General features: G+C 42.3%; 1 protein-coding gene across 1 annotated transcript; it reads left to right on the top strand.

The window, feature by feature from the left end:
- Window positions 1-8488: 8488 nt before the first annotated feature.
- On the top strand, window positions 8489-19317 carry LOC135526757 (CCN family member 5-like). Its single transcript, XM_064955393.1, has 5 exons — window positions 8489-8545; window positions 10964-11183; window positions 14021-14278; window positions 18337-18602; window positions 19030-19317. The coding sequence occupies exons 1-5, from the start codon at window positions 8489-8491 to the stop codon at window positions 19315-19317; spliced, it is 1089 nt and encodes a 362-aa protein (XP_064811465.1).

Below are 19317 nucleotides of genomic sequence, written 5' to 3'. Positions count from 1 at the left end.
CCCCCCCCCCTTTGCTGCTATAACAGCCTCCAATCTTCAAGCCAGTCAACTTCTTCCACACTGATCTTGACCAACTATTTCTGTATGGACGGGGTCATTGTCATGCTGAATCAGGAAAGGGCCTTCCCAAACTGTTGCCACAAAGTTGGAGGCACAGAATCATCTAGAATGTAATTGCATGCTGTAGCGTTAAGATTTCTCTTCACTGAAACTAAGGGGCATAGCACAAACCATGAAAAACAGCTCCAGGCCATTATTCCTCCTCCTATTATTCCTACTCCAACCTTTAAAGGTGGCACTAAGCATTGGGGCAGGTAGCGTTCTTCTGGTATCCATCGGGCTGCCAGATGGTGAAGCGTGATTCATCACTCCCGAGAACGCGTTTCTAGAGCTCCAGAGTCCAATGGCGGTGAGCTTTACACCACTACAGCCGACGCTTGACATTGTGCATGGTGATCTCACGCTTGTGTGCGGCTGCTCGGCCATGGAAACCCATTCCATGAAGCTCCTGACAAACAGTTTTTGTGCTGATGTTGCTTCCAGAGGCAGTTTGGAACTCTGTAGTGAATGTTGCAACCGAGGATACACGCTTCAGCACTAGGCGGTCCTGTTCAGTGAGCTTGCAGTGGCTGAGCTGCTGTTGCTCCTAGACGTTTCCACTTCACAATAACAGCACTTACAGTTGACCGGGGAAGCTAATTTGAAAGGGTGTCCACATACTTCTGTATATATAGTTGTCAATCCTGAACAATAATTCTTCACGTTTTACTGGTGAAACTGCATCGGCATGCCAATCATTTGATTGATCTCAATCAGTTTCATGGGAATATGCATTTATATCTTGAATTACTGCTTTGTGAGCGAATTAGAGCAGATGGTGTTAACAAACTCTTAGTGATCTTGTATTTTGTTTTAATGAAATACCATACGCTCTGCTGAGTTTTGGCGCATGAGAAGAAAATTGAGACTATTCAGCTTCGGCTAACTGCTAACCATCTTAAAATCTCGTTAGAAATTAGGAGGTGTTTTTTGGTGTAACAGTAACGTTATTAGGCCCTACTCTACCATACTATTATATTTGTTCTCTTATGTAAAATATGAATGAATCATTATGTGATCTTGCAAGCATTGAATCAAGCATTGACTCAGCTTCGATCTAACTTTGCCAAACAACCACCATTGTGAGAAGTGATACTCTTCCACTGGCAATAACAATAATAAGTGATGAGGAGGACTATTAGGCGTAGGCAACAGATCTTGATGAGTGTTATTTTAAACGATGGGAGCCCTTCGTGGTACTGAAATGACAGCGACAGGATCACGCAATGATGTTAAAGAAGATGAACCAACTTGTGGTGCTGAAGGACAGCTGAATGATAGCTATGCCATTTGGCCAGTTCAGAAACAAACAATAGTATACAACTACGTGGTATACCAATTTGCAGGCTATACCCTAAGCATTTTTGCTTGTTGCATTGTTGACGCCATTTCCGGTCACAACTTGCAGACTTGTTTACGTGTTTCTGTGCGTTTTGTGCGTTTTGTTGCCAACCTTACTTTGCTACCTGACAACTTTACGGTTTCTACTTTTTAATTACCGTTTATATTTCTGTTTTTTCCATTCAACTTTTTCACTCCAGACGCTTTATCTGGACGTGGTTCGTCAGAACCTCCAACAGCCGAAGCTAAGAAGTAACATTAACATGATGCCTTCTAATTTCAGTCACTGTACTCATAATATACAGGAGAACGATCGCCTTACGGAGAAGATAGCTGTGTTGCAAGCCCAGCTTCAGACACAATCGTTAGGCAAGGGTAATTTCAGTGTAGGAAAGGATGAAACAGCATCTGTGCCACCAGTAAGTACAGATAGTAACGTTAGTATAAATCCCCTCGCACGGTCCCCGCAGCCAGACAACTTTCTCATGGTTTCTGGAGGGAAATGCTGTAGGAATGCTCAACCGGTGTCGCTCATTCAGCCAACAGAAACTTTCAACCGGTTTTTCCCATTAAGCAGGGAGTCGGAGTCCAAGGCCAAGCCTTCTCTTGTCTCTACTCCTCCCGTTACGGGGTCTGAGACACCGAAGCTTCCCACCATTAGCTCTGACAAATTGAAAACCCTAGTCATTGGCGACTCCATTACCCTCAGTATTAGACTTAAAACGAATCCTCCAGCGATCATACACTGTTTACCAGGGGGCAGGACTACCGACGTTAAGGCTAATCTGAAGATGGTGCTGGCTAAAGCTAAAACTGGCGAGTGTATAGAGATATTGTTATCCACGTCGGCACCAACGATGTTAGGATGAAACAGTCAGAGGTCACCAAGTGCAACATAGCTTCAGCGTGTAAATCAGCTAGAAAGATGTGTCAGCACCATCTCCCCCTCCCAGTTAGGGGGAGTGATGAGCTTTACAGCAGTCTCACAACTCAATCGCTGGTTGAAAACTGTTTTCTGCCCCTCCCAAAAGATAGAATTTGTAGATAATTGGCCCTCTTTCTGGGACTCACCCACAAACAGGACCAAGCCTGGCCTGCTGAGGAGTGACGGACTCCATCCTAGCTGGAGGGGTGCTCTCATCTTATCTACCAACATAGACAGGGCACTAACTCCTCTAGCTCCACAATGAAATAGGGTGCAGGCTAGGCAGCAGGCTGTTTGCCAGCCTGCCAGCTTAGTGGAGTCTGCCACTAGCTCATCGATGATGAGGAAACACTGAGCGAGAAACGTCCGACAGGTACCCGACTCTCCATCGAAGCGTTCTGGGGGAGGTAAGTGGGGTTCCCGGGAAATTGGGGTGGCCAGGGAGGCTGTGAAGTTACCTTTGTGGTAGGCCTAACAGACAACCCATGAAATTGATCTAGCAATGTGTTCAAAGCTCAGTCATGGCATTCAGCAAAGGTCTGCAACCCTTCCATAAGACCATGAAGCAACTCCTTGTGCTTTCCAATGGTAGCTCCTTGGGGGGAGATGGTATTGTGGAGCTGGTCCAAGTCTGCTGGGTCAGTCATGGCCAGTTCTTACTATCACGTTTCAGGAGAAACCCAGATGCAGACAGTGTCGAAGTAACAAAGGATTATTACTTGAACAGAGGGCTGGCAAAATGGCAGGTCAACGGCAGGCAGAGGTCAGTAACCAGTTTGTGAAAGTTATGGGTATGCTTGTCATCAGCAGGAACTGGGGAGTTCGTCAGGATCAAAATAAACATGAAAGGAGAAAATCCCAGGAATTAGTTAAAAGTAAAACAGTTTCTAGAATATGATGATGATTCGTTTCATGCTTTTTTCCTTCACAGAAACCAAAGATAAAAAGAGAAGACAAGATGAGTTTGGTCTGTTTATAGTATGCATGCTGAAGGGGTGTGTCATCTACCATCATTCACATCCCACCATTCACTTCCTGAAGTTCTCAAAAAATTTGTCAACCCTTACTCACCTCATTTTGTTATAGCATCTTTAGTCCGACAGACGATTACTTGAAAACCAGAATGCATTGTATGCCAACAAACATGGCTCCACACATAGCTGGAATTAGCTTAGCTCGTCATAATCAGTACAACCTTCAAAAAAGTATTTTACACACATAATATCGGAATGCATGATTTAAAATTGGAACTTGAAAAACATGTGAATAAACAGTAAATATATCAATAATTACCACACAAAACATTTTCTGATAGTGATTTATTGATACAAATGGCGCGTGCAGGCAGTCAATCATGGTAACCTCTCACTCCCACTCTGAGGCATTCGGTGTTGTTGTTTAAGTATGTAGCTAATGAGCTAAGCTGTAGCATTAGCAATGTCTATCAAAAGGAGACAACTCACAAATGCGGAAATTCTGGAGATTTAAAAAAAAATTCTGACAATGAGTCTGAAAGTCAGGAATCAGATCCTGACAGTGACAGTGAGGAGCTGCCCCCCAGCCATTGAGAACCTTGAATCTAAGGACCCCTTGTCCACTGACAAAGTCCCTGTTCCCTTTGAAGATGCTGGTGGTGATGGAGGCAGACCAACAGAGGATGAAGTACAGGAGTTATGTGGTAGCTGGAAGGCTGCCATCCATTTCACCCCTCTTTGCCCTACTGTTTGCACAGATCCTATGGTTGCAACCCCCTTCTTTGCCTCCCTCTTTTTCCAAGATCGCTTCCTAGTTCTGCTGCGATGACTGCATTTCATCAACAATGCTACTGCCATCCTGAATGACCCGTTATACAAAATATGAAAAGTCAATAGCTGGCAGTAAAGTTGCATGACAAACGAGACGTCCATGTCCTCTCTAGTGTCCATACAGCAACCATGTCGGCCACAGGGAAGGTGGACCACCTGACGGGAGAGAGAAATCACACCAGACTGCGTGCTTGACTATAACTTCAAAATAGGGGAAAGTGGATAAAATAGGGGAAAGTGGATAATGACCAAGTGATATAAGAAGATATTTTCACATTTTTCCAGGGTAGCTTCAAAAATACAACAAGCCAATACTTCTCTGACGCAATTAGCATTGTTTTACAGAGCTAATAGAAGAATGTAGCTAGCTACATAAGCACGATTTAATATAACACCATAAAGGTTATGAAACCGTGTGTGCAGAACGGGAGATAAGCAAATGTCTGCAGACTTGAACTGCACAAACAATTGGGAAGTTTTTGGGGAATTTTGACCGGCAGAAATTTAATTTAATTGGTCAGCAAAAGTAAAAATGACTCCTTCGTGTGAATGAATGAGGCGGAACACACCTCAATTCAAACTGTTCTTAGAAAATAAAAAACTTGTTAGAAAATAATTTGAGATTGACAAGTTGAAAACAACCTATAAATAAAAACAGGCAGCATGCCTTGGTTTGAGGGCAGCACGGATTAAATGTACTGTTGCGTAACACTCACATTCTGGATTGGAGAGAACGTTCTAACAACACGTGCATAAAAAAAACTCACGCTGGGGGCGACTGTTAGAGGTATTTGGAACTCACACATGAAAGGGCTAATATATTGAAATTGTTTTTTTGCAGAGATATTCAAGAGAAGTGACTGCAATTTATTTGTTCAGTCACCTCCATCCCCTCTGTTTGGAGGACAACTTTATTACTATGGCTAGGTAGGTAACCAAAACCAAGGGCTCTATTAATTCCATAGCGTGATTAAAGGCAATGTTCCCGCTGTCGCAGAGACTACATTCACGGTTATTCCTGGTTATGCCTGGTTATTCTTTAAAAGTGCTTTCCTCACCATCTTCAAGAAGCATGACCCATTCAAAAAAATCTAGAACTAAGAACAGATATAGCCCTTGATTCACTCCAGACTTGACTGCCCTTGACCAGCACAAAAACATCCTGTGGCGTACTGCAATAGCATCGAATAGCCTCCACGATATGCAACTTTTCAGGGAAGTTAGGAACCAGTATACACAGGCAGATATGAAAGCAAAGGCTAGCTTTTTCAAACAGAAATTTGCATCTTGTAGCAAAAACTGCAAAAAGTTCCGGGACACTGTAAAGTCCATGGAAAATAAGAGCACCTCTTCCCAGGTGCCCACTGCACTGAGGCTAGGAAACACTGTCACCACCGATAAATCTACAATAATTTCAATAATAATTTTTCTATGGCTGTCCATTTTTTTTTACCTGGCTAACCCTACCCTGGTGAACAGCACTGCACCCCCCACAGAAACTTGCCCATGCCTCCCCCATTTCTCCTTCACCCAAATCCAGATAGCTGATGTTCTGAGAGTTGCAAAATCTGGACCCCTACAAATCAGCTGGGCTAGACAATCTGGACCCTCTCTTTCTAAAATTATCTGCCGCAATTGTTGCATTACTAGCCTGTTCAACCTCTCTTTCATATCGTCTGAGATCCCTAAAGATTGGAAAGCTGCTGCGGTCATCCACCTCTTCAAAGGGGAAGACATTCTATACCCAAACTGTCACAGACCTATATCTATCCTACCCTGCCTTTCTAAAGTCTTCGAAAGCCAAGTTAACAAACAGATCACCGACCATTTCGAATTCCACCGTACCTTCTCGCTATGCAATCTGGTTTCTGAGCAAGACATGAGTGCAGCTCAGGCACGCTCAAGGTCCTAAACTATATCATAACCGCAATCAATAAAAGACAATACTGTGCAGCCGTCTTCATCGACCTGGCTAAAGCTTTCGACTCTGTCAATCACTGCATTCTTATCGGCAGACTCAACAGCCTTGGTTTCTCAGATGACTGCCTTGCCTGGTTCACCAACTACTACTCCAGCAGGTATATTTCACTGGTCATCCTCAAAGCCAACTCCTCCTTTGACCACCTTTCCTTCCAGTTCTCTGCTGCCAATGACTGGAATGAATTGCAAAAATCCCTGTAGCTGGAGTCTTTTATCTCCCTCACTAACTTTAAGCATCAGCTGTCAGAGCAGCTTACAGAACATTGCACCTGTACACAGCCCATCTGTAAATAGCCTACCCAACTACCTCATCCTCATATTGTTATTGTTTTTTGTTGTTGCTCCTGTGCACCCCAGTATCTCTACTTGCACATTTATCTTCTGCACATCTATCACTCCAGTGTTTCAATGCTTGTTTTTCCCATGTGTAACTCTGTGTTGTTTGTGTCGCACTGCTTTGCTTTATCTTGGCCAGGTTACAGTTGTAAATGAGAACTTGTTCTCAACTGGCCTACCTGATTAAATAAAGGTGAAATAAAAAAAATAAAAAACGGTAAACGCTGCATATGTCGGCTCAGTCGGAAATTATCTTTACACTTTAACATGGCTCTTCCGCAATACTTTGGTGATACGGATTTAATCTAGCCCCCCATCTAGCGGTCTCTCCTTGTCTGTAGACTGCTTGGCAGCATAAGGAAACAAACAAAAATTTAATTTTGTGATTTGGGTGAACTATCCCTTTAACCCTGTCAATCACACAAATCTTGCAATGAGTTCTGAGAAAAAAATCACTTCTTTACCACAAAACCTAGAGAAGGGCCAAAGGATGTGTGTGGATTCAACATACCTGCAGGTGTTCAAATCTAGATTGACGGTGTTCACAATTGTAGGTTTTTGCGCACTCTGTGAAACACACACACACAGAGAGAGAGAAATGCATCATATGACCTCCCCCAGAGAGAAACTGTGAAGTCATGGGGTAGAAGCTGCTTTGTGGCGTTATGTTATTGTAACGGCAGATGCTTGAGAATGTTTCAGCAGACAGCGTCATTTATAGTTCCTTCATACTGTATTGGTGGTCAAAACTACATCCAACTTTGAGGAAAAGGCTTGTTTTTGGAAGCAGGGAAGCAAACAGTAGTCTAGTCTTTGGTCTGTCTTTGGTAGACAGATGTGGCAAAGTCTGTTACAAGTTGTAAGTGTAGAACAGTACTGGTCATAAAACATTTTTAGCTACATTGGTGGGGCATTGTACCCCTACAATGTAAAGTACTTTGCAACCTAGTGAGGAGGAAAAATGTAAACGCAATTCATGATCATTATCTTTCAGGTGTCTTGTATGATTACATTGAATTGATATGAGTGTGCCCATCTAAAGTCAAATAGTTATGTATGGACAAGCTTGTTATTGCTTGTGTGGGAATGCTGTGTGGCAATTTATTGTATGCTTAGAGAAATCTGTCAAATCCATTTGATTCCTTATTGAAAATATGTTTCATTATGACCTGCCCTGCCTTTACACTGTGGTGCATTGAGACAACAATAGCAGATTTTTCACATGCAATACATAGACATAGGCAAGCGTGTGCTAATTATTGACACATATCTACAGGCTTCTGAGGGCTAAGCTGTTGCCTTAGAACAACCACAAGTTTCATCACAGTGAAAATAGCTCCAATCAAATCAAATTTTATTGGTCACATACACATGGTTAGCAGATGTTATTGCGAGTGTAGCGAAATGCTTGAACACTTCAGCTGTACTTGTAGTGGTTGAGAGTCGCTTAAACTCGACACCCAGAACAGAATCTCGCCGTCTCATATTTAAATGTTAAAGTCTGTCACAAGGGACTAAAAGTCACTCTTACCAAAGTTTGGGCATACAGTAGAAGTTACCTTGGTGAACCTCTGTCTATTCCACAGTGCCAACAAAACACCAGGTCAAAGCAGGAACATCATCCCGGTAAGAAATACAGACAATTTAACTCAGCCACGACCAATCACAAGCACAATTCACCACGTCAATACACAGTATATGGACTTCAGTCTAAACTGCCCCCAAAAGCCATGAAAGTCTTTGGAAAAAGTGCTTGGCTTGGAGAGAAAGAGAGAGAGAGCGTGAGACTAAGGAAATGGGTAACAGGAATGTGGAATTACAACTATTTTTGATTCCTGTCCAGTAACTATTTACATTGCAGTCCACCGTCTGTGACATCAGAAGGCAGACTTTATAAATGAATGGACAGAGGCAGGCAGTTTGCTAACACACAGCATTAATGGCACTGCGGCTTTCTTGAGGAGACAAGAGAGAGCGAGAGAGAACTGGCTAACCCTTGAAGATGGACCGAAGAGATGCTACACTCCTTGGTTCCCTGCTGTTGTGTATCATCACTCAGGTGAGGGTTGACAAGCTCGAGAATTTCCTCAAGAATTCAAGTTGTCAAACATCTTTTATTTGCCGAAGTAAGCTTGTGATATTTTGGATAAGAAATGGAATTTAATGTTTGAGGGATGTCATGGGATGATGAACTTGTTTGCAGCATAGTGTATGCACTTGTTTTTGGTAAGTGAATATGGTGGTTCACAAACTGATGCTAAACGTTATCAATACTAATAAAAAACATCCATATACACTATCAGTGGAGGCTCATCAGAGGAAGAAGGGGAGGACCATTCTCCTCAGTGAATTTCAGTAAAATAAAAATAGTGAAACAATTAAAAAGTTATCCTTTTTAGATAAAACTATACCAAATATATTCACGTCACCAAATAATTGATTAAAACACATAGTTTTTCAATTAAGCTCTACAGTAGCCTCAACAGCACTCTCTGGGGTAGCACCATGGTGTTGCCGGGGTACAGCTAGTTTCTGTCCTCCTCTCGGTACATTGACTTCAATACAAAAACGAGGAGGCACATGGTGCTCACCCCATACCTTAGACTTGCACAGTAATTATGACAACTTCCGGAGGACATCCTCCAAACTATCAGAGCTCTTGCAGCATGAACTAACATGTTGTCCACCCAAACAAAAGATCAGATAATGAATTTAGCACTGAACGCATAAGCTACAGCTAGTTAGCACTGCAGTGCATAAATTGTGGTGAGTAGTTGACTCATAGAGAGAGAACGACAGAAGCAAGAAAGAGAGATAGAAAGCTAGCTATATTTTGTTGTATTTTTTTCACTTTCACTTACATAGCTAGTGAATGCAGCTAGCTAGTTTAGCCTACTCAAACATCCAGCTCCAACAGAAAGGGATGCTATGTTAGCTAGCTGGCTATGGCTATTCAACGTTGAAACTCTTCCAAGTCGAGGTAAGCTTTTGGTTTTATTAATTTATTGCCACCAGGGCCCGAAGGTGTAACTGCTAAACTGCTTGCTGACTATACACTGTACTGCATGATTGAAGCAGGTTTACTAATGCCTTAGTTCTAGTAGCTATGTTGACTATGACGTTAGCTAATATGGTGACAATGATGTAGGCTGTGTGGAGTGGTTTGCGGTTATGGTATGAATGTTTGGCTTGGAAAGGTTTCTTTGCCTGGTCACAGACAGCTGTTGTGTTGTGCCCTGAAGTCCACAAGTGAATGGAAAAGGTGAGAGACAGCGCGTAAATGTGAGAAGGAATTATACATTATTATTCAGTTGAAAAACGTTTCTTAAACGGAAGCAAATAGAAAGAAACGGGGATAAACATACTTGAATTTGTCCAATCGAAACTCTTGTTTGCAACTGTTGGACTAATGATTACACCCCAGATAAATTAGATGCAGGAATGAGTATACAAGGTGGTATTGAATGTGTCACTGTCTGTCACCTTGATTACAAAAACATTTCTGTAGACATGTGCACCTGCGCTGTAAACTTTCATTCGTAGGCTAAGTTGTAGCAACCTCATGATGGGTAAAGTGTCATGTACATTTGTAGCCTAAACCTGTCGATGTTACATTGAGCTGGGTGAATGGAATATGAATGACATTCATCCAATATGCTGTAATAGAATTAAGGCCATGCTCATAAAAAATAAGTGTTCTCCCTCATCTTAAACGGCACCTAACACCACTGATACACATCAATTATACACCAATAAATACATCGATGCACGTTGATTTGCCAACAATAAGGTAAGGTAAGGCGGGAGTTTATGCAGGAGGGCTTTGCGTTTGCACTGTAAAGAGTGCAATGCGTTTGCACTGCAAGAGGGCAGTATTTTACCAGAATTGTCGCAGCAAAATAATCCTGCATCAACAGGATGTGAATGTTTAGTCCATAGTGTTGCTTGATTGGTGGTTAGGCTATTAGCTAGGCTATTAGCTGAACAACAATTAGGCTACATGAAAAAAGTGCAATACTGTTAATAGTGCTGGGTTTCAGTGAGTGTATTTAAATCACAAAGCTTATCTGCATTTCCTGCAGTGAAAAAAAGTGATCAAATTAAGATTCAACAAACATTTAAGTGATGCTATGAATGTCCGGCATACGTTATTTTGTGCATTATATGTGTGCAATATATCCTGTATGATGTTCATGGTTAAAAAATCCCAGGTTAGACGATTCCCTTGCAGTTTATTCCCTGCTGATTCCGGAATACCTCCAATTGAGATTTGGGGAAGCTGTAAGGATTTGAACCCTACAGGTTACACAAACAAATACACACAAAGTACAGTAACATTTATAGTACAGTCATAGACAAAAAAGCCTTAACCCCTAGAGTCAACAAAAGGCTACCGGTGAAAACTGCAGTCTCACACACATTTGATTCACAAACGCTACTGCAGTTAATCATCCTACTGTCAACCCACATGTGTTAGGTGTGCTGCCAGCTATGCGGGGGCCCGTGTCACAACTGCCCCTGGCCCGCACCACGCTGCCCTTTGGGGGTGTCCACGGTGCTGGATGGGTGCCGCTGCTGCCAGGTGTGCGCCAGACAGGAGGGCGAAGACTGCACGGAGAGGTTTGTGTGTGACAGCCAGCAGGGCCTGCAGTGTGACTACAGCGCCAGCTACCCCGGTGGTCCTGGAGAGTGTGTCAGTGAGTACAGCGCTACCCTGTTAAACCGGTCCCAGGTCTGTTTGTGCTGTCTTGCCAACTGTGAGATATATCTGTTTGTGGTATCTTGCCAACTGTAAGATCCAACTACAAGACGGTTGGCAAGACAGCGCAAACAGATCTGGGACCAGGCGACAACTTTGCAGGGTACAAATACTGTACAAAGCCTCAAAACATTTCCATTATGTGATCATGGTAATGATAATAAGAACTCAAATGGAGTGAGATGTAAGAGTGTATCCCAGTTTTCATGCACAGCAAATCTTTGACTAAGATGTATGTTGAATGTTCTATTTCATGGCCATAAATAATAGGAAAATAGCCAAGAACTTAAGTTATTTAGGATTGGGAATGGCAGCCATGGGTAATAATCCCACAACATCCAGTTGGATACAACAAGTATTGCAACATTGATGTTAAAGGAAGCCATTAGAAGTGTTCAAAAAGTAAAAAAATATATGCACTCTGGATAAGTGTCTGCTAAATGACTCAAATGTTATTTTAGTACACATGTCTTCACCCTAGATTTGACACCACATACAGTGGCAAGAAAAAGTATGTGGACCCTTTGGAAATACCCGGATTTCTGCATAAATTGGTCATAACATTTGATCTGAGCTTCATCCAGGTCACAAGAACAGACAAACATAGTGTGTTTAAATTAATAACACACAAACAATTATACGTTTTCATGTCTAAATTGAACACACTGTGTAAACATTCACAGTGCAGGGTGGGAAAAGTATGTGAACCCTTGGAGTTAATAACTGGTTGAGCCTCCATTGGCAGCAATAACCTCAACCTCAACGTTTTCTGGAGTTGAGGATAAGACCTGCACAATAGTCAGGAAGAATTTTGGACCATTCCTATTTACAAAAAGGTTTCAGTTCAGCAATATTCTCGGGATGTCTGGTGTGAACTGCTCTCTTGAGGTCATGCCACAGCATCACAATCGGGTTGAAATCAGGACTCTGACTGAAACGTGAATACCATTCTTGTTTAGTGTTTTACGTATCGTAGACTTGTCAACAGAGTTGTTAGCATGTTCCAGAGATTTCTGTAAGTCTTTAGCTGACACTCTAGGATTCTTCTTAACGTCATTGAGCTTTCTCCTAGGGAGAGTATCAACAGTGCTAAACTTTCTCCATTTATAGACAATTTGTCTTACATTGGACTGATGAACATCAAGGCCTTTAGAGATACTTTTTTAACCCTTTCCAGCTTAATGCAAGTCAACAAGTCTTAATCTTAGCTCTTTTGTTCGAGGCATGGTTCACATAAGGCAATGCTTCTTAGAAATAGCAAACTCAAATGTTGTGATTATTTTTTATAGGGCAATGGAGCTCTAACCAACATCTCCAATCTCCGTCTCATTGATTGGACTCCGGGTTAGCTGACTCCTGAGTCAGGAGGACCAAGCACGCCCCCGTTCTCATCGACGGGGTTGTAGTGGTCGAAGATTGAGAGCTTTAAGTTCCTTGGTGTCCACATCACCAACAAACTAACATGGTCCAAGCACACCAAGACAGTTGTGAAGAGGGCACAACAAAACCTATACCTATTCTCCTCAGGAGACTGAAAAATTTGGCATGGGTACTCGGTCCTCAAAAGGTTCTACAGCTGCACCATCAAGAGCATCCTGACGGGTTGCATCACTGCCTGATATGGCAACTGCTCGGCCTCTGACCGCATGGCACTACAGAGGGTAGTGCGTACCGCCCAATACATCACTGGGGACAAGCTTCCTTCCATCCATGACCTCTATACCAGGCGGTGTCAGAGGAAGGCCCAAATAAATTGTCATATTCTCCAGCCACCCTAGTCATAGACTGTTCTCTCTGCTACCGCACGGCAAGCGGTACCGGCGCGCCAAGTCTAGGTCCAAGAAGCTTCTAAACAGCTTCTGCCCCAAGCCATAAGACTCCTGAACATCTAATCAAATGGCTACCCAGACTATTTGCATCCCCCCCATTTTACGCCACTGCTACTCTCTGTTATTATCTATGTATAATCACTTTAATAACTCTACCTATAAGTACATATTACTTCAATAACCTCGACTAACTGGTTCCCCCGCACATTGTCTCGGTACCGGTACCCCTTGTATATAGTCTCGCTATTGTTATTTTACTGCTGATCTTTCAGTACTATTACTTTTAGTTACTTTTATTTCTTATTCTTATTCATATTTTTTAAACTGCATTGTTGGTTAGGGGCTTGTACATTAGCATTTCACTGTAAGGTCTAAACCTGTTGTATTCAGCGCATTACGAGTAATGCAATGTGATTTGATTTTGTTTTGATCCGCTTCACCTAAAACTCAGCAAAAAAAGAAACATCCCTTTTTCAGGACCCTGTCTTTCTAAGATAATTTGTAAAAATCCAAATAACTTCACAGATCTTCATTGTTAAGGGTTTAAACACTGTTTCCCATGCTTGTTCAATGAACCAGAAACAATGAATGAACATGCACCTGTGGAACGGTCGTTAGAGACACTAACAGCTTTCAGACGGTAGGCAATTAAGGTCACAGTTATGAAAACTTAGGACACTAAAGAGGCCTTTCTACTCACTCTGAAAAACATCAAAAGAAAGATGACCAGGGTCCCTGCTCATCTGCGTGAACGTGCCTTAGGCATGCTGCAAGGAGGCATGAGGACTGCAGATGTAATGTAATGTCCGTACTGTGAGATGCCTAAGACAGTGCTACAGAGAGACAAGACAGTGAGAGGACGTTTCTTTTTTTGAGTTTACTTTAAAAAAGTTCACTCTCTCACTTCCCCATCTGTCTACCCATCTATTCCTCTCTCTGTGACCAGGCCAGAACATGCTGGGATGTGAACTGAACGGCATGCGCTTCGAGGAGGGCCAGACATTCCAGCAGTCGTGTGCACAGCTGTGCCACTGCCTGGGTGGCGGGGTGACCTGTGTGCCACTGTGCAGCGATGACCTACAGGTTCCTGCCGCAGCCTACTGCCCCAACCCTCAGCTAGTGCGCCAGCCTGGGAGGTGCTGCAGGGAGTGGGTCTGTGAAAGCCTGGACAACAACATTTACCCAGACACTATGGCTGCAGGTACAGTACTCGATAGGCAAAAATATGAAAAAATACTGATTAGGAATGATTAATAGTAAAAAAAATTTTTTTTCATTTTACAAGAATAATCTCAAAGTGAATAAAATAAAAAGATAAAATGGAGAAATAGTAAAAAAAACTAAAAATAATATCATTTGGAAAGTATTCAGACCCCTTTACTTTTTTTCCCCTCATCAGTTCAATCACAATTCCCCATAATGACAAAGCAAAAACAAACAAAAAACATCCCCCGGAAATATCACATTTACATACAGTGCCTTGCGAAAGTATTCGGCCCCCTTGAACTTTGCGACCTTTTGCCACATTTCAGGCTTCAAACATAAAGATATAAAACTGTATTTTTTTGTGAAGAATCAACAACAAGTGGGACACAATCATGAAGTGGAACGACATTTATTGGATATTTCAAACTTTTTTAACAAATCAAAAACTGAAAAATTGGGCGTGCAAATTTATTCAGCCCCCTTAAATTAATACTTTGTAGCGCCACCTTTTGCTGTGATTACAGCTGTAAGTCGCTTAGGGTATGTCTCTATCAGTTTTGCACATCGAGAAACTGAATTTTTTTTCCCATTTCTCCTTGCAAAACAGCTCGAGCTCAGTGAGGTTGAATGGAGAGCATTTGTGAACAGCAGTTTTCAGTTCTTTCCACAGATTCTCGATTGGATTCAGGTCTGGACTTTGACTTGGCCATTCTAAGACCTGGATATGTTTATTTTTGAACCATTCCATTGTAGATTTTGCTTTATGTTTTGGATCATTGTCTCGTTGGAAGACAAATCTCCGTCCCAGTCTCAGGTCTTTTGCAGACTCCATCAGATTTTCTTCCAGAATGGTCCTGTATTTGGCTCCATCCATCTTCCCATCAATTTTAACCATCTTCCCTGTCCCTGCTGAAGAAAAGCAGGCCCAAACCATGATGCTGCCACCATCATGTTTGACAGTGGAGATGGTGTGTTCAGGGTGATGAGCTGTGTTGCTTTTACGCCAAACATAACGTTTTGCATTGTTGCCAAAAAGTTCAATTTTGGTTTCATCTGACCAAAGCACCTTCTTCCACATGTTTGGTGTGTCTCCCAGGTGGCGTGTGGCAAACTTTAAACAACACTTTTTATGGATATCTTTAAGAAATGGCTTTCTTCTTGCCACTCTTCCATATGTTTGAAGCCTGAAATGTGGCAAAAGGTCGCAAAGTTCAAGGGGGCCGAATACTTTCGCAAGGCACTGTAAGTATTCAGACCCTTTACTCAGTACATTGTTGAAGCACTTTTTGGTCAGGGAGGTGACCAAGAACCCAATGGTCACTCTGACAGAGCTCCAGAGTTCCTCGAGATGGGAGAACCTTCCAGAAGGACAACCATCTCTGCAGCACTCCACCAATCTGGCCTTTATGGTAGAGGGGCCAGATGGAAGCCAATCCTCAGTAAAAAGCATGACAGCCTGGTTGTATTTTGCCAAAAGGCACCTAAAGGACTATCAGACCATGAGAAACAAGATTCTCTGGTCTGATGAAACTAAGATGGAACTCTTTGGCCTGAATGCCAAGCTTCACCCCAGGTGGACACCTGGCACCATCCCTATGGTGAAGCATGGTGGTGGCAGCATCATGCTGTGGGGATGTTTTTCAGCAGGAGGGACTGGGAGACTAATCAGGATTGAGTGAAAGATGAATGGAGCAATATACAGAGCGCTCAGGACCTCAGACTGGGGTGAAGGTTCCCCTTCCAACAGGACAACGGGACTTAGCACACAGCCAAGACAATGCAGGAGTGGTTTCGGGACAAGTCTCTGAATGTCCTTGAGTGGCCCAGGCAGAGCCCTGACTTGAACCCGATCTAATATCTCTGGAGAGACCTGAAAATTGCTGTGCAGCAATGCTCCCCATCCAACCTGACGGAGCTTGAGAGGGTCTACAGAGAAGAATGAGAAAACTCCCCAAATACAGGAGTGCCAGGCTTGTAACTCCATACCCAAGAAGGCTCGAGGCTGTAATCGCTGCCAAAGGTACTTTGACAAAGTACAGAGTAAAGGGTCTGAATACTTATGTAAATGTGATATTTCATTATTATTTTTTTTTATAAATTAGCAAAAATTTCTAAAAACCTGTTTTAGCTTTGTCATTATGGGATATTGTGTGTTGATGAGAGAAAAAAGGATTTGATCAATTTCAGAACAAGACTGTAACGTAACAAAATGTGTAAAAAGTCAAGGGGTCAGAAAACTTTCTGAAGGCACTGTATATATGAAATTTGTCCTAAAGACGCGAAATGTCTTACACTGTGAGATTGGGTTGCCAATATGTGCAATCAATTTCCAAGATGCTGGGGTCATTCACTCGTGACAATTGCGACATTCCCTTGACATTGTGGTGTCCTATAAATCATGATTCGGTTAAATTAGGACACAACAATTAAATTAAATTAAATTACATTTAAAATTAGTACACAACAACCTTGAGGGTTAAGTCGAGGCATAACATTTTGAATGCCTCACACGGGAATGCCTCACACCCTTGCAAGCAACTCTTCTTCAACCCTGCTCGCCTCGCATGGACAAATTCCACAACGCCTCCCAACTGAATACTGTAACTACCTTGTGCAAACATTTTGAAAGGAGAACTAAAGTTGGCAATCAAGCTGAACTTTCCATTGTCTGTCCATTTGGTTTACAAGAACAATATTTTAAAAAACTTTACAGGTTGTCAAAGTGTAATGTTTTTTTGCATCTACAGCTAATCTGCAGGAGACATTTAAAATAAAGTGGTCCCAAAATAAAGATGTATTTTTCTTTCATTTTCTTTTACTTTTCTTTTAAATACTTAAAGGGTTACTTTGGGATTCTGGCAATGATGCCTTTTATCTACTTCCCCAGAGAGATGAACTCATGGATACCATTTTTAAGTTGATGTGTCCAGTATGGTAGTTTCACGATCCAATGCAAACTAGCATTAGCGCTGGAAGTCTATGACTGTAAGTCTATTGGTATCTGCTAGCATGCCAGTCATTGCGCTAATGCTAGTTAGCATTGTCTCTTGAAACTACTTTTAACTTCCTTCATACTGGACACATAAAAATGGTATCTACAAATTCATCTGACTCTGGGAAAGTGGATAAATGGCATAATTGCCAAAGTCCCAAAGAATTCCTTTAACTACAAATGGATAATTTTGAGTTACACATCACAGTAACAAAATAGAGAATCCCTTGGATCCCTTGGTCAAAATGTGGAAAATATGTAGCAACAATTTGGTGTGACGTTAAAGTCTTGAAGTAACTTAGGTGCTGCAGTGCAATTTACTGCTTGTTTGCCAGGATAAAACATCTTTAAGGCACAACACAGAGGAATTTGGATGTATCACTGATCTTTAATAAGCTTTATGTATCGGCCTCACAGCCTTCGTCAGAGCTACGACGAAGACCAGTGATACTATCAAGAGCAGTGTGCAGTTTATTTGTTCCACTATTGCCTTTTTGACAAAAGGGTGCAGTTTAATTGAACCTGCATGGCAGTGTTTACACAGGTCAATTCAGAGGGCAAAATAACATCATGGAATCGTTTTTAATACTATTAATAACAGGTAGACTATCGTTTTGGAGTAACCCTTTAATTGATACACTCATTATACCTTCATGAAATACCAGCTTTATGAATGTTACAGTATCATTAAAAAACGTTCTTAATAACAACGTTCTTAACACATGTTATGAATGGTTTCATTAATGTTTTATGAATGCCTTATGTACGGATACCCTCTTCAAGTAAAGTGTTACCCTTTTTTGTAGCTAACCGGTTGATGCTTCAACTGAAGACATGTGTGTGCAAGGAGTAGTTACATCATACAAATAGGCAGTTTGTATTGAATCCAGAAGTCACGTATATTTAAGCATTTAAAACCACAATATTCATATTCAATGGACAAGAACTGCACATAACATTTCCTTTGTGTGTAATAGCATAGCCATATCAATATCCTAACATAACAAACCCAATGAGTATACAAATGGACTAACAGCAGCACATTGCCCTTGTCTTTCAACACTACCCAGTGGAGAAACCACCAGAGAGGGAGAGGGTGCGTCACGGATTTCGTGGTGATGGTGGTGGGGCTCAGTCTCAGGGCCAGGGCCTGAACTCCAACTGCATTGAGCAGAGCACAGACTGGAGCCCCTGCTCCAGCAGCTGTGGCCCAGGTGTCTCCACCCGCAGCTCAAACAAGAACCGGGCCTGCCGCCTGCAGACCCAAACCAGACTGTGCCAAGTCAGGCCATGCCAGGCCACTGCCGTGCCTCGCAGCAGGTCGCATGTGGTGAGTGGGAGCAGCGGTCTCCGCCTTTCTTCACCTCAAACACTCTCAAACACTTTGCAAATACTCTTACTGCTGTCTGGCCATTTTGTTTTCGTGGTTAGATGAGGTAGAATGGATTGCCACTTGAGGTGGGTGGACAGTTTGGCCATTAGAAATGTTTTGCTTTCATTGTTGTACCTCACTTTTTGGCAAATGGGATGAATTACTGATATAATTTACATTGTACCTTTACTTAGATACAGCATTGACCATAAATTGACCATACATGTGTGCCATCAGAAGAACTGCATCATGAAGAATTGTATGGAGAGTTGTCAAAATGTCCTAATATTTCAAAGTCCATGTTGATCAACTAAAAGTTGAAGTAAGAGATCATTTAAAATCATTCAATGTTTTAAATTGAAGTCCACTGTTATGTGTATTGCAGGGAACTGGTGCCTGCGATAGTAGCTTCAGGTCTCCCGTGCCCATTCATCTGGAGCACCAGGGCTGTTTGAGCACGTGGGCCTACAGGTTCCGGTTCTGTGGCCTGCATTGTCTGGAAGGCCGCTGCTGCAGCCCCTACCACACCAGGACTGTCAACATGGCCTTCCGCTGCCCCCAGGGCAGGATGATCCACCAGCAGGTGATGATGATTGAGTCCTGCTCCTGCCACCACTACAATTGTCCCCAGTCCCCATTCACAGCCTACAGGAGAGCCATTCCCTGGCTTTAG

Source organism: Oncorhynchus masou, chromosome 5 (assembly GCF_036934945.1).
Source record: "Oncorhynchus masou masou isolate Uvic2021 chromosome 5, UVic_Omas_1.1, whole genome shotgun sequence".
NCBI lineage: Eukaryota > Metazoa > Chordata > Actinopteri > Salmoniformes > Salmonidae > Oncorhynchus > Oncorhynchus masou.
Note: the sequence above shows the minus strand (reverse complement) of the source record. Positions and strands in the feature narration are given on the sequence as shown.